At 41.0% G+C, this 23248-nt stretch overlaps 2 protein-coding genes across 2 annotated transcripts in view; one reads left to right on the forward strand and one right to left on the reverse strand.

The window, feature by feature from the left end:
• Positions 1-23248, reverse strand: part of LOC138946572 (tolloid-like protein 2) — a 58760-nt gene that overhangs the window by 18598 nt on the left and 16914 nt on the right. The window contains exon 3 of the mRNA XM_070318016.1: positions 6062-6218. Coding sequence (XP_070174117.1) covers positions 6062-6218 — 157 coding nt within the window. The remainder of the gene's footprint in view (positions 1-6061; positions 6219-23248) is intronic.
• Positions 9215-12911, forward strand: LOC138946756 (uncharacterized). Its single transcript, XM_070318160.1, has 2 exons — positions 9215-11856; positions 12216-12911. The coding sequence occupies exon 1, from the start codon at positions 9215-9217 to the stop codon at positions 11588-11590; it is 2376 nt and encodes a 791-aa protein (XP_070174261.1). The 3' UTR covers positions 11591-11856; positions 12216-12911.

The following is a 23248-nucleotide window of genomic DNA, read 5'->3' on the forward strand; positions in this document are numbered from 1 at the left end:
TTGTCGAGGTACGTTGGTTCGTCATTATTCCATGAGTGGTGTGTCGCCAAGTTTGATGACTCCTGGCTTTTGTTTTGGGGACAAGGTGAAGAGTGTGGTCGTGGATTTCTCTTGATTGATCTTGACACACCAGTCGTCTGCCCAGGCTGCAAGTTTGGCAGCTGCCAGCTGCAGGCGGTATGTTGCTGTGGTTGAATGTTCTTCGGTGCACCACATTACCAGATCGTCAGCATACAAAGCAGCTTTGACTCCCTTTGGCATGCAGATCAAAAAGAGAGTTGGCGAGATCACTCCGCCTTGTGGGACACCGTGTCTATCCAGGCTGCAAAGACCATCTTCTGATTCTGGAAGGCATCCTCAATCTCATGAGACAGGTAGGTGGCCTGGTCTTCTGTGCTCTGGAACTGGCGGAAGCCTGCTTGCTCTGGTGCAAGGATGTCTTCTTTCCCCGGATATCAAAGAAGGCGTTGATTCACCATTCTTTCCATGGTCTTCCCAACACAGCTCGTGAGGATGATTGGACAGTAGCTTGGGGCTTTCTTCTTGTCTTTCCCTTTCTTGTGTATAGGGATTAGTGTAGCCTCTTTCCACACTTGTGGGACTTGGCCTTCTTTCCAGCTGAGGTTGAAGATGTCGAGAAGCTTGCCAGCAGCAGCACTTCCCAGATGGTTCAGCATTTCGTTGGATATCCCATCAGGCCCTGGCGACCTATTGTTTTTCAGCTTGCGTAGTGCCTGATGAGTGAAGGGTGCGTCCATGTCTTCTGGGCTAGCTTTGTTGCTTCTCCTCTCTCTTTGTTCCTTTCTTGCCTCCCTCTGTTTCTCTGCTCCAACATTGATGTGGCTTTCGCTTGCATAGCTGTTGGCAAAGTGATCGTCGGCTGGCTTTCCTGTAAGGATTTCGCCTCTGTCTTCAATGGTGATGTTGGCTCCTCTCACTTCCTCATCGCTCAGCTGTTTGGTAAGTTTCCAAAACTTTTCTCCATCTTTCTCCAAGTTAAGTGAGGCTGTCTTCTCTCTCCAGGTTCTACGGATAGCTTGCAGCTTTTCTTTCAGGAAACAAATCTGGCGTTGGCTTTTTGGAGGTAGTTGTGGTTCTCTTGTGAGGGGATCTCCTCCGCGTTCTTCCTAGCAGCCTCAAGATCATCTTGGAGTTCTTGTAGTATGTTGCTCCAGTATGGCTTGTATTCTCTACGGGCTCCACGTGGGATGGTCTCTCTGGCTGCCTGTTGGACACAAGAGTTGAATTCCTTTGTGACAGTGTTGATGGCCCTGCCATCTACCCGGACGCTCCGTGCGAGCTCACAGGTCCTGTGTCTGAAGAGCGCCAAGTTGGCCTTCTTGTAATTCCACCTCGCGTGGAGTGGCTGCATCCTGATACAATGCTTGTCGATTGTATCAAGTTGCTCTCCCACCTCTCTCTGCATACTTCCATGCAGATCATCCGTGCAGAAGGCAAGGTCTGGGGTAGATGTGCTTTTCCAGCGTCTAGAGTAGAAAGTGTGGGAATCATGTGGGTTGTTCACCAATTGTAGCTGATGATCGTCCTGCCAATTCTCGACCTCTTCCCCTCGTCTGTCCATGTGATCGTACCTCCAGCTCTAAGAGTGACTATTTAAATCCCCGAGCACAAGGAAGTGGGAGTCGTCAGTTGGAATGGTGTTGAGAGAAAGGGGCCGATCATTGGGGCAGAAGTAGTTCAGGATGTTCATTTCCACTGAGCCACTCTTGATCCTCAGCTTCTGGTACTCTGCTCCTTCCATGAAAACCTCTGTCTGGCAGGCACTGATGTTGTTTCTCACCAGGGTCAGAATGCCCCCTTTGTGCCTATTCTCTCGGTCAGACCTGAAGGTCTGATAGCCTCTGATCTTGAAGGCTTTGTTGCTCTGCAGGTGTGTCTCTTGTATGCAGCATACACTCACTTTCTTGTCAAACAGTGTGTGCTCTAATTCAGTCTTTTTATTGAAGACTCCTTCGGCGTTCCACTGCATGGCAATCGGCGGTTGCCGTCGTTTGATGTTTCGGCCAGTTGCTCTCCCCCGCTGCCCCCTGGCTCCACGAGACAGCTGGGAGGGACCACCAGTAGCTGAGGTTGGGCTCCTTTGAGGCATGGAGCCCGGCGCTGCACCTGCCTGGCGGGACTTCTAAGGACGAGCACCATCGCGTGCATTTCGACCATCGCGGGCATTTCGGACTGTCGACATTTCATTTTTGCGATTTGCGTGGATCTGTGGTTGGTTAAGGTGCGCCTGTTGACCCAGATCCTCCGACTTCAGCCCTTAGATTTCTTTCAGGGTTACCCCGCCCTTAGTTCCTGGCTCACAAACCAAACCCTGGGAACACATGCGGGATTTTTTACCGGGGGTCCCACCGTGGAGCTAGAGCTTTTAATGCAGCTCTTACTCGCATGGTGTAACCGTCATCGGACACGTAGGGAATTTATAGGGTAGTCAGTGCCATCTGCCAACACACCCCGTTCTGGTAGAGACACAGCTAGTTGGTCCGGGACTGCTTATTCTATATTCGCAGCTAGCCCCATATCTGGGGGCCGTTCCCCTATCTGCCACCTGGAGACCCGCCGGGTTGAGGATAGTCGCCCCCCTACTGAATTGGAAGTAGTCTGTTCCCGGGAGTTACTCAAATTGAAAACGGCTGTATTTTGAGTAGGAATCCCAGACTGTAATTCTCATTGTGACGCACTTTGCGCGACTCCTAGTTTAGATCAGTGCTGCCACTCGTATTCAAGGGAGAGAAGACTGCTGTAAAACTCTTGAAACTACGATTATTTCCCTTTGACTATGTTTGTAAGTGTGGTTCTTTGACAGTGTGTAATAAGATGGCAGCACTGTTGTTACGCTGTTTCATTGGCTGTGCATTATCCATTATTTTTAGATCAGTGGCTTGAACAGCTTTCCCGTATTCTAATTTTAGTGCGGAATACCCCCAAGAAAAGGTGAAAGGGCATATGTATCACCACGTGTCGATTGATAGTAATTGCTGTTGAGCACTTCTAGTTTGATCCACATAAAACACATAAAGTTGCTGCGACGAAAGTCGGGGTCAAAGAGAGGCAGAGGCAGAGCTGTCAATTCGTCAATGTTGTTGGGAAGGGCTCTGACATTGGAGAACGTGATTATGGGGAGGAGGTGCCTATACTTGCCACGCCTTTTCAATCTCTGCCTTAGTCCTCCTCAAGATCCACGTTTCTGGGGTCCTGATTTGGCCTATATGGTCCGCTGGACCCAAAAAGCAACAACTAACTAACTAACTATAACTATGCACGTTTCTGTCGTTCTTTCTTCGCATTTTGTGTATTCATAGCTTCAGTCAAGTCAGTAAGGGGAGGTTTCAAGTTCACTGAGCTGTGTTGAAGGGACAACAGAAACTCATGACTGTACCGGTTAATGTCGGGTCCGGCCGGTCCATGTTGAGGAGCGGAAAATATCACAGGCACGAAGTCACACAGCAAGTACACCGATATCACAGCCACTACACACCTTCCTCCCATCATGACACACAAGCACAGCCGTTTAAGAGACGTAAAACAGTCCACATATGACGAAAAAACACAATATTTGCAGACAGAAACGGGTCGGCAGCAGACTTGCGCCCCTTTCCCCACACAACACTGATGTTCATTTAACAGAAATAGGAACATAATTTTATTTACACAACGGCTGCTCGATTGCATTTACTTTGTCAGGGATCAGGTACTTAGTACGTCATTCAATTTCGTCAGAGGATATTGATGTGTAATGACTCAAAATTCAGAACTAGTCGAGCCTCCCGGACGGCATTTATTCGCAATAATCGACCGACTCTGTTGTAACTTTCAAAAACAACAATCCGTGATGTTTAAGCACAGACATTTGTGGCTGGATTCAAAAAGGTTATAGTTTATACTACTCGGCACACTTTGATTCTCATATTGTGTCGGTAAACGAGATTTGATCTGCTTTTGTTCTCGTTGATCGACTTTTCACATTTGTGACCCTCCACCACGAAATGAGTCGCATGTCACCTCACGCGGTTCTGCGCTAGGCATAATATAAGTCCGGGGGGTGTCTATAGTAACAGTGTGAGGGTCACCTTAGTCACAGGCTTATAACTCAAAAAGTGCTCACTCTTTTCTAAAACGGTTTTCACCACTGGATAGAGAATAACAAGAAGGGCAAAGCCCATACGACTCACATGCTTGACCTTGACATGACCTTGACCTTCAGGGTCAAGGTCAAATAACTAAATCTAGCAATGACATCATACACTAAGAACTTCTTTACACATTTTTCCTACCAAAATACATGTGACCTTGACCCAAGGTCAAGGTCATCCAAGGTCATGCAACACAAAGCTGTTAATTCAAGACATAGGAAGTACAATGGTGCTTATTGGCTCTTTCTACCATGAGATATGGTCACTACTGGCCGTATAAAATTTCATCTCACACGGCATCACTGCAGAGCGCCTAGAACTGTACCCACGGAATATGCGCGATATAAGACTCATTGATTGACTTTCAGTGGTTCACTACCTTATTTTGGTCACATTTCATAAGGGTCAAAGTGACCTTGACCTTGATCATGTGACCAAATGTGTCTCATGATGAAAGCATAACATGTGCCCCACATAATTTTTAAGTTTGAAACAGTTATCTTCCATAGTTCAGGGTCAAGGTCACTTCAAAATATGTATACAATCCAACTTTGAAGAGCTCCTGTGACCTTGACCTTGAAGCAAGGTAAACCAAACTGGTATCAAAAGATGGGGCTTACTTTGCCCTATATATCATATATAGGTGAGGTATTCAATCTCAAAAACTTCAGAGAAAATGGGAAAAATGTGAAAAATAGCTGTTTTTTATACAACATTTATGGCCCCTGCGACCTTGACCTTGAAGCAAGGTCAAGATGCTATGTATGTTTTTTGGGGCCTTGTCATCATACACCATCTTGCCAAATTTGGTACTGATAGACTGAATAGTGTCCAAGAAATATCCAACGTTAAAGTTTTCCGGACGGCCGGCCGGCCGGCCGGCCGGACGGACGGACGGACGGACGGACGGACGACTCGGGTGAGTACATAGACTCACTTTTGCTTCGCATGTGAGTCAAAAAACTCTTTAAGAAAATGTAAAAATATGAAAATCATGAAAAGGTGACATGCGACTCATTCCGTGGTGGAGGGTCACATTTAGTCAAGTTTTGACTAAATGTTTTAACGTAGAGGGGGAATCGAGACGAGGGTCGTGGTGTATGTGTGTCTGTCTGTCTGTCTGTGTGTGTGTGTGTGTGTGTGTAGAGCGATTCAGAGTAAACTACTGGACCGATCTTTATGAAATTTGACATGAGAGTTCCTGGGTATGATATCCCCGGACGTTTTTTTCATTTTGTTCGATAAATGTCTTTGATGACGTCATATCCGGCTTTTTGTAAAAGTTGAGGCGGCACTGTCACACCCTCATTTTTCAATCAAATTGATTGACATTTTGGCCAAGCAATCTTCGACAAAGGCCGGACTTCGGTATTGCATTTCAGCTTGGTGGCTTAAAAATTAATTAATGCCTTTGGTCATTAAAAATTAGAAAATTGTAATTACATTTTTTTTAAATAAAACGATCCAAATTTACGTTCATTTTATTCTTCATTATTTTCTGATTCCAAAACCAAATAAATATGTTTTATTCGGATTAAAAACAAGCTCTCAAAATTAAAAATATAAAAATTATGATCAAAATCAAATTTCCGAAATCGATTTAAAAACAATTTCATCTTATTCCTTGTCGGTTCCTGATTCCAAAAACATATAGATATGATATGTTTGGATTAAAAACACGCTCAGAAAGTTAAAACGAAGAGAGGTACAGAAAAGCGTGCTATGCAGCACAGCGAAACCACTTCCGCGCTAAACAGTCTCGTCAGTTTCACTGCGTTTTGCACGAGCGGCGGACTACGGTCATTGTGAAAAAAATGCTGTACGTTCAGTTTCATTCTGTGAGTTCCACAGCTTGACTAAATGTAGTAATTTTGCCTTACGCGACTTGTTCTTTTTGTTGTAAAACGTACCTGTTTTCCAGGATGCCTGAAACTTATGCCCAGATGTTTCGTTGGAAGACCGCAGTGCAACTCGTAACTTGTTGCCAGACGAGAGGATCGGAGGGAAGGAGCCTGTTCCGCAAGGGCCGGCCAGTAAAGGGTCGCTTGACATCAGACCGTCGCGTACCTGCATCAAAATGTCATTACACTTTATTTTTTATAATTAATCTTTTCGACACCATGAAATGTTTCATAATCGTAAAAGTTCGCGCCAAGTTTGCCGGGCCTGGGTTTGCTCCTAACGTAGGTCACAATCAGTACTAGTAGTTTCATATTCATCAAACAACACAAACGCTATAATTAAAGTGGTAAAGAACTAAAAGCACAACAACGATAACTTTCTTTCTTTATTTGGTGTTTAACGTCGTTTTCAACCACGAAGGTTATATCGCGACGAGGGAAAGGGGGGAGATGGGATAGGGGAAAGGGGGGAGATGGGATAGAGCCACTTGTTAAGTGTTTCTTGTTCACAAAAGCACCAATCAAAAAATTGCTCCAGGGGCCTGCAGCGTAGTACAATACACAAAGTCACAAAGATGTGAGTAGCATATTTGTGAGGTGAAACCACGTCGTGTTTTTAACCTCCCTAAATGTTGTACAGGCGAGGGTAGCTGACCGGACTGGCGTTATTCACGTGTTTCGGGTGTTGCACGTAAAACTGGCTTAGCTTGATGTGAGTTGTGTTTGAGACATGTAGCTGGTCTGGGGTAAATAACGACACAGCGTGTGAGATTTCCAACCGGGAAGGTTGTTCAGCGTGTGTCAGACTTGTTCTGGGAACAAGTACTCTTTCAAGAGACGGGTCTCTTAAGGTAAATGATTTACTATGTTGTATATTAGTGACGTTGGAATACATAGCTGGAGCGTAAAGGTTAGTGTGTATAAAGTGCACCCAATCTTAGTGTGAAGCGTTGAGAGAATTCTTGATGTAATTGTTTCACGGTTTTTCATGGGGAATTTCTTGAACATAATTGCTACGCATTTATGTTATGTTTAAGACGGTCATGCTTTGTATGGGGAGTGTTATTCATTGATTAAGTGTTAGTTTGGATATTGAATCTGTACGGAATGTGAACGTGGAATGAACGAGAATGTATGAGTGGTACATGAACGTTTGGAAGAAGAGATGGTTTTAGAGAATGTTGTATTAAGACTTGGTTAAATTCTTTAGGAGTTTCCATGGGGGTTTTCCATGGCGTATAAGGGAGGGACCTTACACGAGAGAAGCGCTAGACGACGGTGGAAGCAAGGGACCACCTCTGCGCAGATGACTAGACGAGTGGAGTCTTCATCGAGACCGGTCGTAGCTGACGACGGTTGTTTCCGCTACGGGCGGAAGGGTTTCTCGGGGAGAAACCTGGAAGGTGTGTGTGGGCATCTTCCGTGAGATGTGTGTTGGCGTCTTCAGTGGAAGGTGCGTGTTGGCATCTTCAGTGGAAGGTGTGTGTTGGCATCTTCAGCGAAAGGTGTGTGTTAGCATCTCTGTGTGTTGGCATCTCAATTCATTATTCTACGAGGATTCAGCGGGACAAGTAAGTGAACTGGCGACATGCAGTGAGCCGTGATACGAACTCGTGAGTGTCTGTTGGTACCTTCTTGTGTGCGTTAATCTATATTTGAGAAAGTATTGTTATAATATGTATTTACATGCCTTGAGTGAAAGCTGGAAGATTGTGCGAACTGTGTGTTGAAAAGTTGTTCGTATTGATGTATTTAAAGTGAAGAAGTATGTTGTTTTGGTTGAGGAAATAATGAGCCTGCATCCTCCCAAATTCTGTTTTTGAAGTGTTTGGTGTGAAAGGGTAGAGACAGTGCAAAAGGGCAGAACACGCATAATAAATTCACATGCAAACCACTTCGTGACAGTGGTGACCCCGACTTAGCCCTAAATAGGTTTTTGTTTCTAAGGGTAGATTTTTGTTGTAGTTAAAAAGCAGTTGCTTCCCTTTCATTGGAGAAATTGAGAAATTGAGAAAGAAGTGCCTTAGTGTAGCTAATTATACATACTTTGATACTTTGCGTATTGTAGTGTTTGTGTATGTGTATGTTATTGTTACCCCTCTCCAGCTCTAGGGGTCTACGTAGTTGTATAGTTCGTACGTAGAGAGGGCCTTAGTTTCTGTTTGCTTCCTGTTCTGTGTATTTATTATCTATCTTTCTATCTAAATTCTAGCTCCCTTTCCTATAAGTTTTTTTTAAAACTATTTTTCTTAGATTCTATCTTGGATTGATTGTTGTGTATGATTGTTGTCGTTGAGGTGCAGGCTTATTTTAAATAAAATAGTGTAGGGTGTGCCATTTTTTTTTGTAAATTCTGAAATTTTGTATTTTTTTGGGTTGGTCTCTGATTTTTTTTTAGTTGTGTACTCTGGCTTGAAAAGTGTTTTGTTTATTATTGTTATTGTTGTTCCTATTTGTAGTTGGATTAGTAATAGGGTGATTATCTCCCCTATACTAGTGTTTGATATTTAGTTGTTGGTTTGGGGAAGTTTTGTGGGTTTTTTGTTTTATTTTTTTTGTGTGGTTAGTAATATTTTGCAAACATTTGTACTTAGACAAATTTTTTGGGTAATTTTTTTGTTGTTGTTGTCGTTGAGAAGATTTAAATTTTGTTTCGGTTTTGCTCTGGCGATTGATTTTCCTTAAAGGATCTGACGCTGGTTAGTGGTGTGTGGAATTGAAATTTTCATTTAAAGTGTATTATTTGGGTTTGAGAAACTTTGAAATTTCCAGTTAATTTATTTTTTATTTTTGTTGTTGTTGATGTTTTAAAGTTGTTAGTTTAAGTTTGACATTGATTGACAAGGTTTGAAGCTGTTATTAATTGTTTAATCTGATATTTTCTAAATTATATTTTTTTTTTTTGAACTCTATTAAGTTTATTGTTTATTTTTGAGACTGGTTGTGTAAATAGTTAAGTAGTAAACAATTTGAGGATTGTTTTTAAAAAGGCACAAGATTTCTTGTAGTTTAGTATTTTATGATACTCTTTTGTGTGTGTTTAGTATTGCAAGAAACTGGTGTATGATACAACTTTTTGATACTTAAAACAATTTTGTGAACTGGTGTTACTTGATCCATTGTATTACGTTGAGATTACTTTGATATTTTGACATTGTAAAGATGGCTGAGCATAGTGATACTGGTGGTAACACATATGCTGATTATTTGGCATTGGGAGAGAAGCATGGGTTAAACGCAGAAGCTTTGTTTAAGTTTGCCCAGGATCAGGTGGATAGAGAAGAGAGAATTCAGGAAAGGGAAGCAAAGAAAGCAGCAGCTGAGGCTGAGGCGAAGAAAGCTGAGGTTGAGACAAAGAAGATAGAAGCTCAAGCTCAGGCCGAAGCAAAGAAACAGGAAACAGAAGTAAAAAGATTAGAAACTGAGGCTGAGACAAAAAGATTAGAAACTGAGGCTGAGACAAAAAGGTTAGAAATTGAGGCAAATAGGGATGCAAAGAGGTTAGAAGCAGATACTGAAGCGAGGAAAATGGATTTGGAGTTTAAGAAAGCAGAGGCGCAGCAAAGTACAGGTGGAAATGCAGGTGGAAGATCAGGTCCCAGCATTAGGCCCCAGTACCCAAAACTCCCCATGTTCAAGGAAGATAAGGATGACATTGACAGTTTCTTGTTCAGATTTGAAACGCATGCAAAGGCGAACAAATGGAATGATTCAGAGTGGGCTACATACTTATCAGCTTATCTGGAGGGTGGAGCTTTGTCATTGTTTCATTCATTGTTTTCAACGGGTACTTTGTCGTATGAAGACTTGAAGAAAGAGTTGTTGAAGAAGTTTCAGTGCACTCGAGATGGATTTCGTAAGAAATTTCGCAATACGAAGCCAGAGGCGGATGAAAGTTTTGGCACATACGTAACAAAGATGAAGCATTTGTTCAACCGTTGGTTGAATTTGTCTGATATAGAAACCTCATATGAAGCATTGTTTGATTTTGTGTTGTGTGAGCAGATTCTTAACAGTGTATGCACTGATTTGTGGGTCTTTTTGAAAGAACGTGATTGTAACAATTCAAAAGACATGATTGCTAGCGCAGAAACTTACAAATCAGCCCATCCGAATAAATGTTTGGCCAAAAAGGAACAAGTAAATCCTTTGGGGACTGGAAACGTAGCTTTCAAACAGAATCGTGGACCAGGACAGTTGTACAATCGTGGTCAAGGTGATAGTGGCAGAAGACAAGATGGTATGGGCAGAAATACCAGGTTTCAAGGCAGAGGTGAGGATCGTAAGCGGGGTAGAAGAGGATGGCAGCAAGGAGGTACTAGAGGTACAGGTGCTAAACAGCGGAATCAGGACACATGTTACAGATGTGGGGAATTGGGCCATTACGTTAGAGGTTGTGCAAAGGTTGCAAATTCAGCAAAGTCGGTAGCTGATTGTCAGGACGCTGGAGTGGTGGTAAGCTCGGCAGCATTCGGGTCGTTGCCATTAGCGGAAGGTCTCGTTAATGGGAAGCAAGTGTCAGTACTGAGAGACACAGGAGCTAATGTAGCTGGGGTAAGGAAGTCGTTGGTCTTACCAAGCCAGTACATAAAGGGAGAGGTCCAAAAAGTGAAGGGTTTCAGTGGACGGATTGATTTGTATCCATTGGCGGAAGTGGTTGTCGATACCCCATATTTTCAGGGAAAGTTGAAATGTTGTGTGCTCACAGACCCAGTCGCTGACCTAGTGATAGGTAATCTTCGGGGTGTGGTACCCAGAGTAGATTTGTTCCTTGGGAATACGCAGGGTGTTGGATTGTGTGCTGATGTAAGTCACAAGAAAATCACTGAAGAGGTGGTACTTGAGAAGGTCGTGTGTGGTACGAGTAGGGCAAAAGCCAAAAAGAAACTGGAGGATTCCCCGGTGCCATTGAAAAATGTGGTTACTCCTGATTTGTCGGTTAACGAGGAGGATCTGAAAAGTTTGCTGAGAGAAGATGAGACATTGGAAGAGGTGTTGAGTGTGTCACGAGAGGATGAGAAGTATGCAGTTTGTGCAGAGAAAGTTGTTGATGTTGAGGAAGTAAGTAGTGGATATCGCGAAAGCATTTCACTGAGGTCTGACTGGGGCAGTCATGATGTTTTCCCAAGTAAATGTGGAGAGGCAAATGTTGCAGTGTTACCTCTGACTGAGGAGAGGAAAACGTTGCCGTTACCTACATTGCCTAAGGGGAAGGAAGAGACAATGGGAGACATTGTTTTTGATCCTGGTTTGACAGATGGTCAAAAGGATGATATGGAACAGGTGTTTGGAAAGATGGTTGACATTTTCAAAACATGTGATGCGGTGGTGTCTTTAACGGCAAGAATTAGGATTCGAGGTTCATCCAATAGCATGAGACAGGAATACGTTGACAGACAGGTTGTCCAGGTCATTCGTAGATCAGAGCATACCACAGGTTTATGGGATGTGTGGAAAAAGAAGGTTGTTTTGATCAAAAGAAAACTCAAGAATTTTCTTTTTTCCCCGGGAAGGGGGATGTCACAAAGATGTGAGTAGCATATTTGTGAGGTGAAACCACGTCGTGTTTTTAACCTCCCTAAATGTTGTACAGGCGAGGGTAGCTGACCGGACTGGCGTTATTCACGTGTTTCGGGTGTTGCACGTAAAACTGGCTTAGCTTGATGTGAGTTGTGTTTGAGACATGTAGCTGGTCTGGGGTAAATAACGACACAGCGTGTGAGATTTCCAACCGGGAAGGTTGTTCAGCGTGTGTCAGACTTGTTCTGGGAACAAGTACTCTTTCAAGAGACGGGTCTCTTAAGGTAAATGATTTACTATGTTGTATATTAGTGACGTTGGAATACATAGCTGGAGCGTAAAGGTTAGTGTGTATAAAGTGCACCCAATCTTAGTGTGAAGCGTTGAGAGAATTCTTGATGTAATTGTTTCACGGTTTTTCATGGGGAATTTCTTGAACATAATTGCTAGGCATTTATGTTATGTTTAAGACGGTCATGCTTTGTATGGGGAGTGTTATTCATTGATTAAGTGTTAGTTTGGATATTGAATCTGTACGGAGTGTGAACGTGGAATGAACGAGAATGTATGAGTGGTACATGAACGTTTGGAAGAAGAGATGGTTTTAGAGAATGTTGTATTAAGACTTGGTTAAATTCTTTAGGAGTTTCCATGAGGGATTTCCATGGCGTATAAGGGAGGGACCTTACACGAGAGAAGCGCTAGACGACGGTGGAAGCAAGGGACCACCTCTGCGCAGATGACTAGACGAGTGGAGTCTTCATCGAGACCGGTCGTAGCCGACGACGGTTGTTTCCGCTACGGGCGGAAGGGTTTCTCGGGGAGAAACCTGGAAGGTGTGTGTGGGCATCTTCCATGAGATGTGTGTTGGCATCTTCAGAGAAAGGTGCGGGTTGGCATCTTCAGTGGAAGGTGTGTGTTGGCATCTTCAGCGAAAGGTGTGTGTTAGCATCTCTGTGTGTTGGCATCTCAATTCATTATTCTACGAGGATTCAGCGGGACAAGTAAGTGAACTGGCGACATGCAGTGAGCCGTGATACGAACTCGTGAGTGTCTGTTGGTACCTTCTTGTGTGCGTTAATCTATATTTGAGAAAGTATTGTTATAATATGTATTTACATGCCTTGAGTGAAAGCTGGAAGATTGTGCGAACTGTGTGTTGAAAAGTTGTTCGTATTGATGTATTTAAAGTGAAGAAGTATGTTGTTTTTGGTTGAGGAAATAATGAGCCTGCATCCTCCCAAAGTCTGTTTTTGAAGTGTTTGGTGTGAAAGGGTAGAGACAGTGCAAAAGGGCAGAACACGCATAATAAATTCACATGCAAACCACTTCGTGACATGGGATAGAGCCACTTGTTAAGTGTTTCTTGTTCACAAAAGCACCAATCAAAAAATTGCTCCAGGGGCCTGCAGCGTAGTACAATACATGACCTTACTGGGAGAATGCAAGTTTCCAGCACAAAGGACCAAACATTTCCCACACACTGCTTGACCAAAATCTTCACAAACATTGACCATATTCTACACTGCTGTGCGGGGGCCCGGGTAGCTCAGGTGGTAGAGCACTGGACTTGTGATCGAAAGGTCGCTGGTTCGAATCCGGGCCGGGACGGACACGGGTCAACTTTATGTGCAGACCCAGAGACGGTATCCATCTCCCACCCCCGTGTCACCACAATGGCACGTTAAAGATCTTGGTCATTCTACCATAAGTGCAGATGGCTGATACCACCTAAACACGCAAACATCAAAAGCCGTGAGGGCGTAAAAACTCGAATCGTATAAACCAATTCATGTCCAATATAGGCAATTAAGACCTGACGGACAATAAGCCCCTTAAAATTTACTATCTATACAAGAACCACTTAACAAGGGTAATAAGTGAAGAATTTTATGGGTGAGAAAAGGAAAGTAAAAGGACTTTGGGGAGGCAGAAATAAAGAAACAAGAAAAAGATCCTAATTAGGTTCACGGCATCGAGAGTGATGCGACCTTCTCTCAGAAGTTAGTAGAGAAGGCTCCCCCATCCACCACCCGGGGGACGCGCCTCTACGCCAGTTAGGGGGCGCGAGGACAACAACGATAAATGCCAGCACGAAAACCATCTACAACAACGACGCAGATTGGTTGCGCGAAATATTGACTGAGATTGGAAGAGTAAGAAGTGATATTTAACCCTGGACCCGGGACATAAATAGACAAGTCGCGTAAGGCGAAAATACAATATTTAGTCAAGTAGCTGCCATTTTTCAGCAAGACCGTTTTCTCGTAGCATCGTCAGTCCACCGCTCATGGCAAAGGCAGTGACATTGACAAGAAGAGCGGGGTAGTAGTTGCGCTAAGAAGGATAGCACGCTTTTCTGTACCTCTCTTTGTTTTAACTTTCTGAGCGTGTTTTTAATCCAAACATATCATATCTATATGTTTTTGGAATCAGGAACCGACAAGGAATAAGATGAAAGTGTTTTTAAATTGATTTGGACAATTTAATTTTGATAATAATTTTTATATATTTAATTTTCAGAGCTTGTTTTTAATCCGAATATAACATATTTATATGTTTTTGGAATCAGCAAATGATGGAGAATAAGATAAACGTAAATTTGGATCGTTTTATACATTTTTATTTTTTTTTACAATTTTCCGATTTTTAATGACCAAAGTCATAAATTAATTTTTAAGCCACCAAGCTGAAATGCAATACCGAACCCCGGGCTTCGTCGAAGATTACTTGACCAAAATTTGAACCAATTTGGTTGAAAAATGAGGGCGTGACAGTGCCGCCTCAACTTTCACGAAAAGCCGGATATGACGTCATCAAAGACATTTATCAAAAAAATGAAAAAAACGTTCGGGGATTTCATACCCAGGAACTCTCATGTAAAATTTCATAAAGATCGGTCCAATAGTTTAGTCTGAATCGCTCTACACACACACACAGACACACGCACGCACGCACGCACGCACACACATACGCACATACACCACGACCCTCGTTTCGATTCCCCCTCGATGTTAAAATATTTAGTCAAAACTTGACTAAATATAAAAAGGAAGCAGCAGGCACAGAGATGAACAACCATGCAAGTACCCTTTTTCTCGTGCTCATTCATACATTTAAACATATGCATTGACATGCACGCACGTGCACACACGAATACACACACTGCCAAACACAGAAAAGACTGAATGATTTGACGTGGGTGGAGAGAGGACCTTTATTTCCCCGGACATGTATGAATGTGTGTGCACAGCATAGCTCAAAAACCACACAACAGATCTTCATGGTATTTGACATGCCAGAATGAGTTTTACAATTGTTTTTGCTGACAGAACAAAACAATCACTTTTTTTTATTCTTCAAGAATAATAACAGATGCGCTACATACAAACATTCCATGTACATTCTTAATCAGACATGGGCGGTATGTAATTTCAACGCGAGAGTAATCTTTGAGAAGTGGGCCAATTCAAAGCGCTGAGCACAGCTGACTCGCGTGACTGAGCATTGCTCTTGAAAAAGCATTTTGCAAAAATATTCGTGCGCGTTTACACAAGTGCGCTGTGAGTGGCCGGTGTTGAATATGTTTACAATTTAAATGTAATTTAAAACTGTTATTTCTCTTAAAGCCTGTTAATGTTCTTTTTACATTTAGTCAAGTTTTGACTAAATGTTTTAACATCGAGGGGGAATCGAAACGAGGGTCGTGGTGTATGTGTGTGTGTGCGTGTGTGCGTGCGTGCGTGTAGAGCGATTCAGACCAAACTACTGGACCGATCTTTATGAAATTTGACATGAGAGTTCCTGGGTATAATATCCCCGAACGTTTTTTTCATTTTTTTGATAAATGTCTTTGATGACGTCATATCCGGCTTTTCGTGAAAGTTGAGGCGGCACTGTCACGCTCTCATTTTTTAACCAAATTGGTTGAAATTTTGGTCAAGTAGTCTTCGACGAAGCCCGGACTTCGGTATTGCATTTCAGCTTGGTGGCTTAAAAATTAATTAATGACTTTGGTCATTAAAAATCTGAAAATTGTAAAAAAAAATATTTTTTTCTAAAACGATCCAAATTTACGTTCATCTTATTTTCCATCATTTGCTGATTCCAAAAACATATAAATATGTTATATTGGGATTAAAAACAAGCTCTGAAAATTAAATATATAAAAATTATTATCAAAATTAAATTGTCGAAATCAATTTAAAAACACTTTCATCTTATTCCTTGTCGGTTCCTGATTCCAAAAACATATAGATATGATATGTTTGGATTAAAAACACGCTCAGAAAGTTAAAACAAAGAGAGGTACAGAAAAGCGTGTTATCCTTCTCAGCGCAAGTACTACCCCGCTCAGGCAAAAATATAAAGTTAAGCTGCGAAGAGGCTCTTTTTGGGTATTTCACACGTGATATCCCCAGAGAGAAAACCTTCATAATTAATCACCTTATATTGATATCGAAAATGTGCATAAGCCAGTTTAAGTACGGAAATCCAAAAACTAACATGAAGATCTTATTTCAGAACCAAGCTCGAGTTCGAAATTTCTAGTAAAATTGAACTGTGTATAAGAATATAGATAACTAGTAGTATTGTGCTGTTAATGTAAAGTTATTTATATATGCGCTGTATGATGCTGTGCTGAAAACTGGTACTGTAATTGGTAATTTGTAAATTCTCGCCTTTGTCTATCGAGCGTTGGATTAATTAACTTGTTATGTATTGTCCCGCTGAAAATGTATTATATAACAGAATTATGGGAACAGCAACAACAACACACGCGCACACACACACACACACACACACACACACACACACACACACACATACACACACACACACACACACACACGAACATACACGCAGACATTAGTTAAATTGTAATGTAAAAGAAAACAAAATTAAAACTTCATTAAAAAAAAAAAAAAAGACCAATGAAGAAGGATATGCTCACCGCCCAAAAAGAAAGAAAAAAAAAAAAAAAAAAAAAAAAAAAGACGAAAGAGGCAAAAAAGATGGGTTGAAGCAGCCTTGCATGCAACTGAGGTCGAAAAAAAAAAAAAAAAGTACTACCCCGCTCTTCCTGTCAATTTCACTGCCTTTGCCGTGCGCGGTGGACTGACGATGCTACGAGTATACGGTCTTGCTGCGTTGCGTTGCGTTCAGTTTCATTCTGTGAGTTCGACAGCTACTTGACTAAATGTTGTATTTTCGCCTTACGCGACTTGTTTTGTTTGTTAAATCTGACAGGGTACATCTGTATTTTTAAAACATTTTATGGTATGTCGCATAACTGCATAATGTCTCAAAATGATTTAAGATGATGTGTGTACTTTACGACATGTGTTAGCTCCCAAAGTTTGAAGGTAATGAGTTCAGGAGTTGCTGAAATGTACCGGTTTTATGTTTCAGATTTATAACTGGCCATTGTGTCCGAAGCTTTACACTCAGTTACGACTGAGAGACGTACACTTAAGGTTATTTTCTTTTCAAGGCCGACTTCTGGTTGACAAGCCATATGCATACCCCTTCTTTTATTAAAACACAGCTTTAAGGCCCTTGCTGATTTTAACCAACCAATGTTCTTGTGCAACAATTTAAACTGGCTTCGCGTGCTATTATTCACTGGCATAGTTAATACATTTACAAGCCGTACATGTTCATTGGTTTTACTGTACAGTATTAAACACAATGTCAAGGAGGTTTTATGAGGGACATTTTGAAAAATTGTCTGTGCATAGTTTTGGTTTTGTAAACTCCGGGTTCTGCCCACAGCCCTCTTTTGATTGGATTATTCTCAACCCCCTAGCTGTTAATGTTTTCAGTTATAAAACATACCTTGGCATAATGTCAACTCTTTTTGCATTTTAATAACATCTGATAAAATATATCCATCTACACTTCTCGTCATAAGTTTGAGGGCAGATCTTTCTGATGAGGCTGTTGATTGTAAAACCAAGTATATGACTGAAAAGGCCATTGATTTCCCTACCTTGTTCAGAAAACAGATTGAGTTTACATGAAGTATTGTCAATACACTGGAACCTACAATACACACCCCCAAAAATCAAATTCGCAAAATCAAGGTTCCCGCGATAAAATCGACAAAAAAATCAGAAAAATTAAATCGAAACATGTTTAGCATGTCATTAGACAGAACAACTACATCTGCACCCAAAACAGTCAGTTTTGTTCACATATCTTGCCTAACATTGACGCTATGGCATGCTGAGCGGTGTAGGTGTCAATCCTCTCAGCAGGCATACAATAAGGGAGTTTTTGAAGCCGTTTTAGCGGGTAATGAGACAAAAAATGGTACATTTGAGTAACTCGTTAACGCATTGTCTGCAAACTTTCAGAGATTTGTGCTAATACATGTCGTAAACTACACACGGAATCTCAAGTCATTTGAAATATTAGTTCTGCTGTTATGCGACATACCAGAAAGAGTTTTAAAAATAAAGATGTACTCTGTCCGATTAAACAGAAGAAACAAGTCGCGTAAGGCGAAAATACAATATTTAGTCAAGTAGCTGTCGAACTCACAGAATGAAACTGAACGCAACGCAACGCAGCAAGACCGTATACTCGTAGCATCGTCACTCCACCGCCCGTGGCAAAGGCAGTGCCCGTGGAATTGACAAGAAGAGCGGGGTATTCGTTGCGCTGAGAAGGATAGCACGCTTTTCTGTACCTCTCTTCGTTTTAACTTTCTGAGCGTGTTTTTAATCCAAACATATCATATCTATATGTTTTTGGAATCAGGAACCAACAAGGAATAAGATGAAAGTGTTTTTAAATTGATTTCGAAAAAAAAATTTGATAATAATTTTTATATATTTAATTTTCAGAGCTTGTTTTTAATCCGAATATAACATATTTATATGTTTTTGGAATCAGCAAATAATGGAGAATAAGATAAACGTAAATTTGGATCGTTTTATAAATTTTTATTTTTTTTTACAATTTTCAGATTTTTAATGACCAAAGTCATTAATTAATTTTTAAGCCACCAAGCTGAAATGCAATACCGAAGTCCGGGCTTCGTCGAAGATTACTTGACCAAAATTTCAACCAATTTGGTTGAAAAATGAGGGCGTGACAGTGCCGCCTCAACTTTCACAAAAAGCCGGATATGACGTCATCAAAGACATTTATCAAAAAAATGAAAAAAACGTTCGGGGATTTCATACCCAGGAACTCTCATGTCAAATTTCATAAAGATCGGTCCAGTAGTTTAGTCTGAATCGCTCTACACACACACACACACAGACACACACACAGACACACGCACATACACCACGACCCTCGTTTCGATTCCCCCTCGATGTTAAAATATTTAGTCAAAACTTGACTAAATATAAAAACAAGTCGCGTAAGGCGAAAATACAATGTTTAGTCAAGTAGCTGTCGAACTCACAGAATGAAACTGAACGCAATGCAACGCAGCAAGACCGTATACTCGTGGTCCACCGCTCACGGCATAGGCAGTGAAATTGACAAGAAGAGCGGGGTAGTGGTTACGCTATGCTGCATAGCACGCTTTTCTGTACCTCTCTTCGTTTTAACTTTCTGAGCGTGTTTTTAATCCAAACATATCATATCTATATATTTTTGGAATCAGGAACCGACAAGGAATAAGATGAAAGTGTTTTTAAATTGATTTCGAAAAAAAAAATTTCATAATAATTTTTATATATTTAATTTTCAGAGCTTGTTTTTAATCCGAATATAACATATTTATATGTTTTTGGAATCAGCAAATGATGGAGAATAAGATAAACGTAAATTTGGATCGTTTTATAAATTTTTATTTTTTTTTACAATTTTCAGATTTTTAATGACCAAAGTCATTAATTAATTTTTAAGCCACCAAGCTGAAATGCAATACCGAACCCCGGGCTTCGTCGAAGAGTACTTGACCAAAATTTCAACCAATTTGGTTGAAAAATGAGGGCGTGACAGTGCCGCCTCAACTTTCACGAAAAGCCGGATATGACGTCATCAAAGATATTTATCAAAAAAATGAAAAAAACGTTCGGGGATTTCATACCCAGGAACTCTCATGTCAAATTTCATAAAGATCGGTCCAGTAGTTTAGTCTGAATCGCTCTACACACACACACACACAGACACACACACACACGCACATACACCACGACCCTCGTTTCGATTCCCCCTCGATGTTAAAATATTTAGTCAAAACTTGACTAAATATAAACAAGTCGCGTAAGGCGAAAATACAACATTTAGTCAAGTAGCTGTCGAACTCACAGAATGAAACTGAACGCAACGCAACGCAGCAAGACCGTATACTCGTAGCATCGTCAGTCCACCGTTCACGGCAAAGGCAGTGAAATTGACAAGAAGAGCGGGGTAGTAGTTGCGCTGAGAACGATAGCACGCTTTTCTGTACCTCTCTTCGTTTTAACTTTCTGAGCGTGTTTTTAATCCAAACATATCATATCTATATGTTTTTGGAATCAGGAACCGACAAGGAATAAGATGAAAGTGTTTTTAAATTGATTTCGACAATTTAATTTTGATAATAATTTTTATATATTTAATTTTCAGAGCTTGTTTTTAATCCAAATATAACATATTTATATGTTTTTGGAATCAGAAAATGATGGAGAATAAGATGAACGTAAATTTGGATCGTTTTATGAAAGAAATATTTTTTTTACAATTTTCAGATTTTTAATGACCAAAGTCATTAATTAATTTTTAAGCCACCACGCTGAAATGCAATACCGTAGTCCGGGCTTCGTCGAACAATACTTGACCAAAATTTCAACCAATTTGGTTGAAAAATGAGGGCGTGACAGTGCCGCCTCAACTTTCACGAAAAGCCGGATATGACGTCATCAAAGACATTTATCAAAAAAATGAAAAAAACGTTCGGGGATTTCATTCCCAGGAACTTGCATGTCAAATTTCATAAAGATCGGTCCAGTAGTTTGGTCTGAATCGCTCTACACGCACACACACACACACACACATACACACACACATACACCACGACCCTCGTCTCGATTCCCCCCTCGATGTTAAAACATTTAGTCATAACTTGACTAAATGTAAAAATTAGCATGCATTTAGAAAAATAAAAGCTTCAATTTACCCTTAAATTTTATTCAGTTTCAACAATGGCTGTTCACAGCGCACTTGTTTAAACGCACACACAAATTCTTGGAAAAAAGCATTTTCAAGAGCCATTGATCAGTTAAGCGTGTCGGCAGTGAGCTTTGCTAGGCGTAAGCCGACATTTGCGCTCACCGCTCTGAATGAGTCAACTTCTTAAAAACTACTTTCGCGTTGAAATCCTCATACCACCCATGACCTGATAAAATATTGACATGAAATTTGAGTAGGTGGCGCATCTGTTACTGTTCTTGAAGATTTCAACAAATTATTATTTTTCGATGAGTCAGCAAAAACCTACCGTCAATTTAAGAACTCTTTCTGACATAACAAATAACAGCAGAACTAATGTCTCCAATGACTTGAAAGTCCGTATATACTTTACGACATGTGTTAGCACAAATCTCCGAAAGTTTGAAGGCGAGTCAGCGAGTTACTCAAATGTTCCATTTTTTGTCTCAATACCCGTAAGTGTAGATCAGGCTTACACTCAGAAAGACTTGTATTTCGGCAACAGCACGATGACTGGTGAGCGACTCAGTCACGTAGTGAGATGTCCGGTTCGTAAGTGTCACGAGATGTTGTCGAAGTAATTCGATGCTAACCCTGCAGACTTCTGTTTTGCCACATTTTAAAACACATTAATTTTTGTTGTAAACTGTTTGTTTCCATGTTGGTGTGTTGTGTGCAATTAAACCTCCCTTTTAAGACACTCCACCCTACCCCCAATTTAAGGCATCTCCCCTTTAAGGCTTGCTTTCGTAGACTTTCTGTTCATACCTTCTGTAAATATAACCCCATTTTAAGACTCCTTCCTTTTTAAACCCTGAACTTCTCAGATTTTTGGAGGTCTTAAAAGGGGGGTTAAATGTACTAGATGTTGTTAACTAATGTTGCTTCTGGCTTCGGGTCCAGTGATTCATGTTGCTTCAGTGGTTGGCGATCGAATTCCGCAGTGACCAATACCAAATCAGTACCTTGTGAGCTTTGGTCAGTGTTGCAATTGATCACTAATAATACTTTAGAATAAAATTGAATAGAGTAAAATAAAACAAAATAAAGCAGAGTAAAGAAACAAACAAATACAATACAAATACCGCGCTGACAGGGCTCGAACCTACGACCTTTCGACTCAAACTGCAGCCAGTTTGCTAACCGTTGCGTTATAAAGACGTCCTTGCAATAAGAAAAAAAACTAAACTTGAAATTCGGGAAACCGAGAGGCAAAGGCACCCGATATTGAACTCGGTACATTACAGAAGACGAACTTTTTTTCTTGTTTCTTTCTAGAGTATTTTTGGCAGCAAGATAACGTAACAAAGCAGACACATGTTTGGTTGTCTTTATAGAACTTTATCTTGAACACATATGGGGGGGAAAGACACTGGTGATTTGTGTTTCTTCAAACCGGTGTCTTGTGCCTTTGCTTATCATAAGCCGTAGCACAACAAAGGTCTGTCAGTGTCTGTTGCTTCAGTGAATGATTTAGGTCAGCTCGGTTTGATATTCACGAGAAAAGCGTAGTTTGACTGTCTTTTTTTGTCTTTTTCTTTCTTTTTTGTTGTCTGGTAGACACTCGGTTTGATATGAGGAGGTGAATACGCTGCATAATCCATGGTAACCAGAAAATAATCTATGGTTACCAAAGCAATTGCCCAGTTAGGTTGCAAGAATAATGTTTTTCATCATGTTCACGTGTTTTCATTCACAAGCACCTGGGAAATAAATCTCATGTTCCCCAGGCAATAAATCCCCGGTTACCATAGTTGCAGGAAGCAGGTTATTGTTGTATTGTATTGTATGGGGAGATTTATATAGCGCTTGACGTGACGTTTTCTCTAAGCGCTTTACATATTAATTTCTGCCGTGTGAGATGGAATTTTTTTTACACAATATATCACGCATTCACATCGGCCAGCAAACCTCAAGCCTATTAGGGCGAGCATTCACCTTTCACGGCCTTTATTCCAAGTCACACGGGTATTTGGTGGACATTTTTAGCTATGCCTATACAATTTTGCCAGGAAAGACCCTTTTGTCAATCGTGGGATCTTTAACGTGCACACCCCAATGTAGTGTACACGAAGGGACCTCGGTTTTTCGTCTCATCCGAAAGACTAGCACATAACATGGATAATCAAAAGCAACCCTAATAGAAACGCTCGAGGATTCTTCGGCTCTTTTCATTGGTGTTTCCCCAGACCTAAACAGACGACACGACACTGCTTTGCAAAGTTCCCAAAACGAACTGGCAAACTGGCAAAAGTAAACAAAAACAAAACTACTACATGAAAGGTCATACATTCATCAAAAACAAATGAAACCTAACGATATGTTTTGTCTTCTTACAGAGTCATGGAGTGCGTGTATCTGTGTTTCGATACACAGACGTTCGGAGAAACACGAACGTCAAGTTCAAGTCAAACGACCCCTGACACACACATTTTGACCCGTGCACAAGACGTTGTATCGATAAACGAAGCACAAATAAGAAACAATAATAAAAGCAAAGAAAATAGCAACAAGGTATGC

The sequence above is a fragment of the Littorina saxatilis genome, linkage group LG14, assembly GCF_037325665.1.
Source record: "Littorina saxatilis isolate snail1 linkage group LG14, US_GU_Lsax_2.0, whole genome shotgun sequence".
Classification (NCBI taxonomy): Eukaryota; Metazoa; Mollusca; class Gastropoda; order Littorinimorpha; family Littorinidae; genus Littorina; species Littorina saxatilis.

Coding starts and splice junctions, on each gene's coding strand:
- LOC138946756 (XM_070318160.1), top strand. CDS start 9,215: ATGGCTGAGCATAGTGATACTGGTGGTAACACATATGCTGATTATTTG.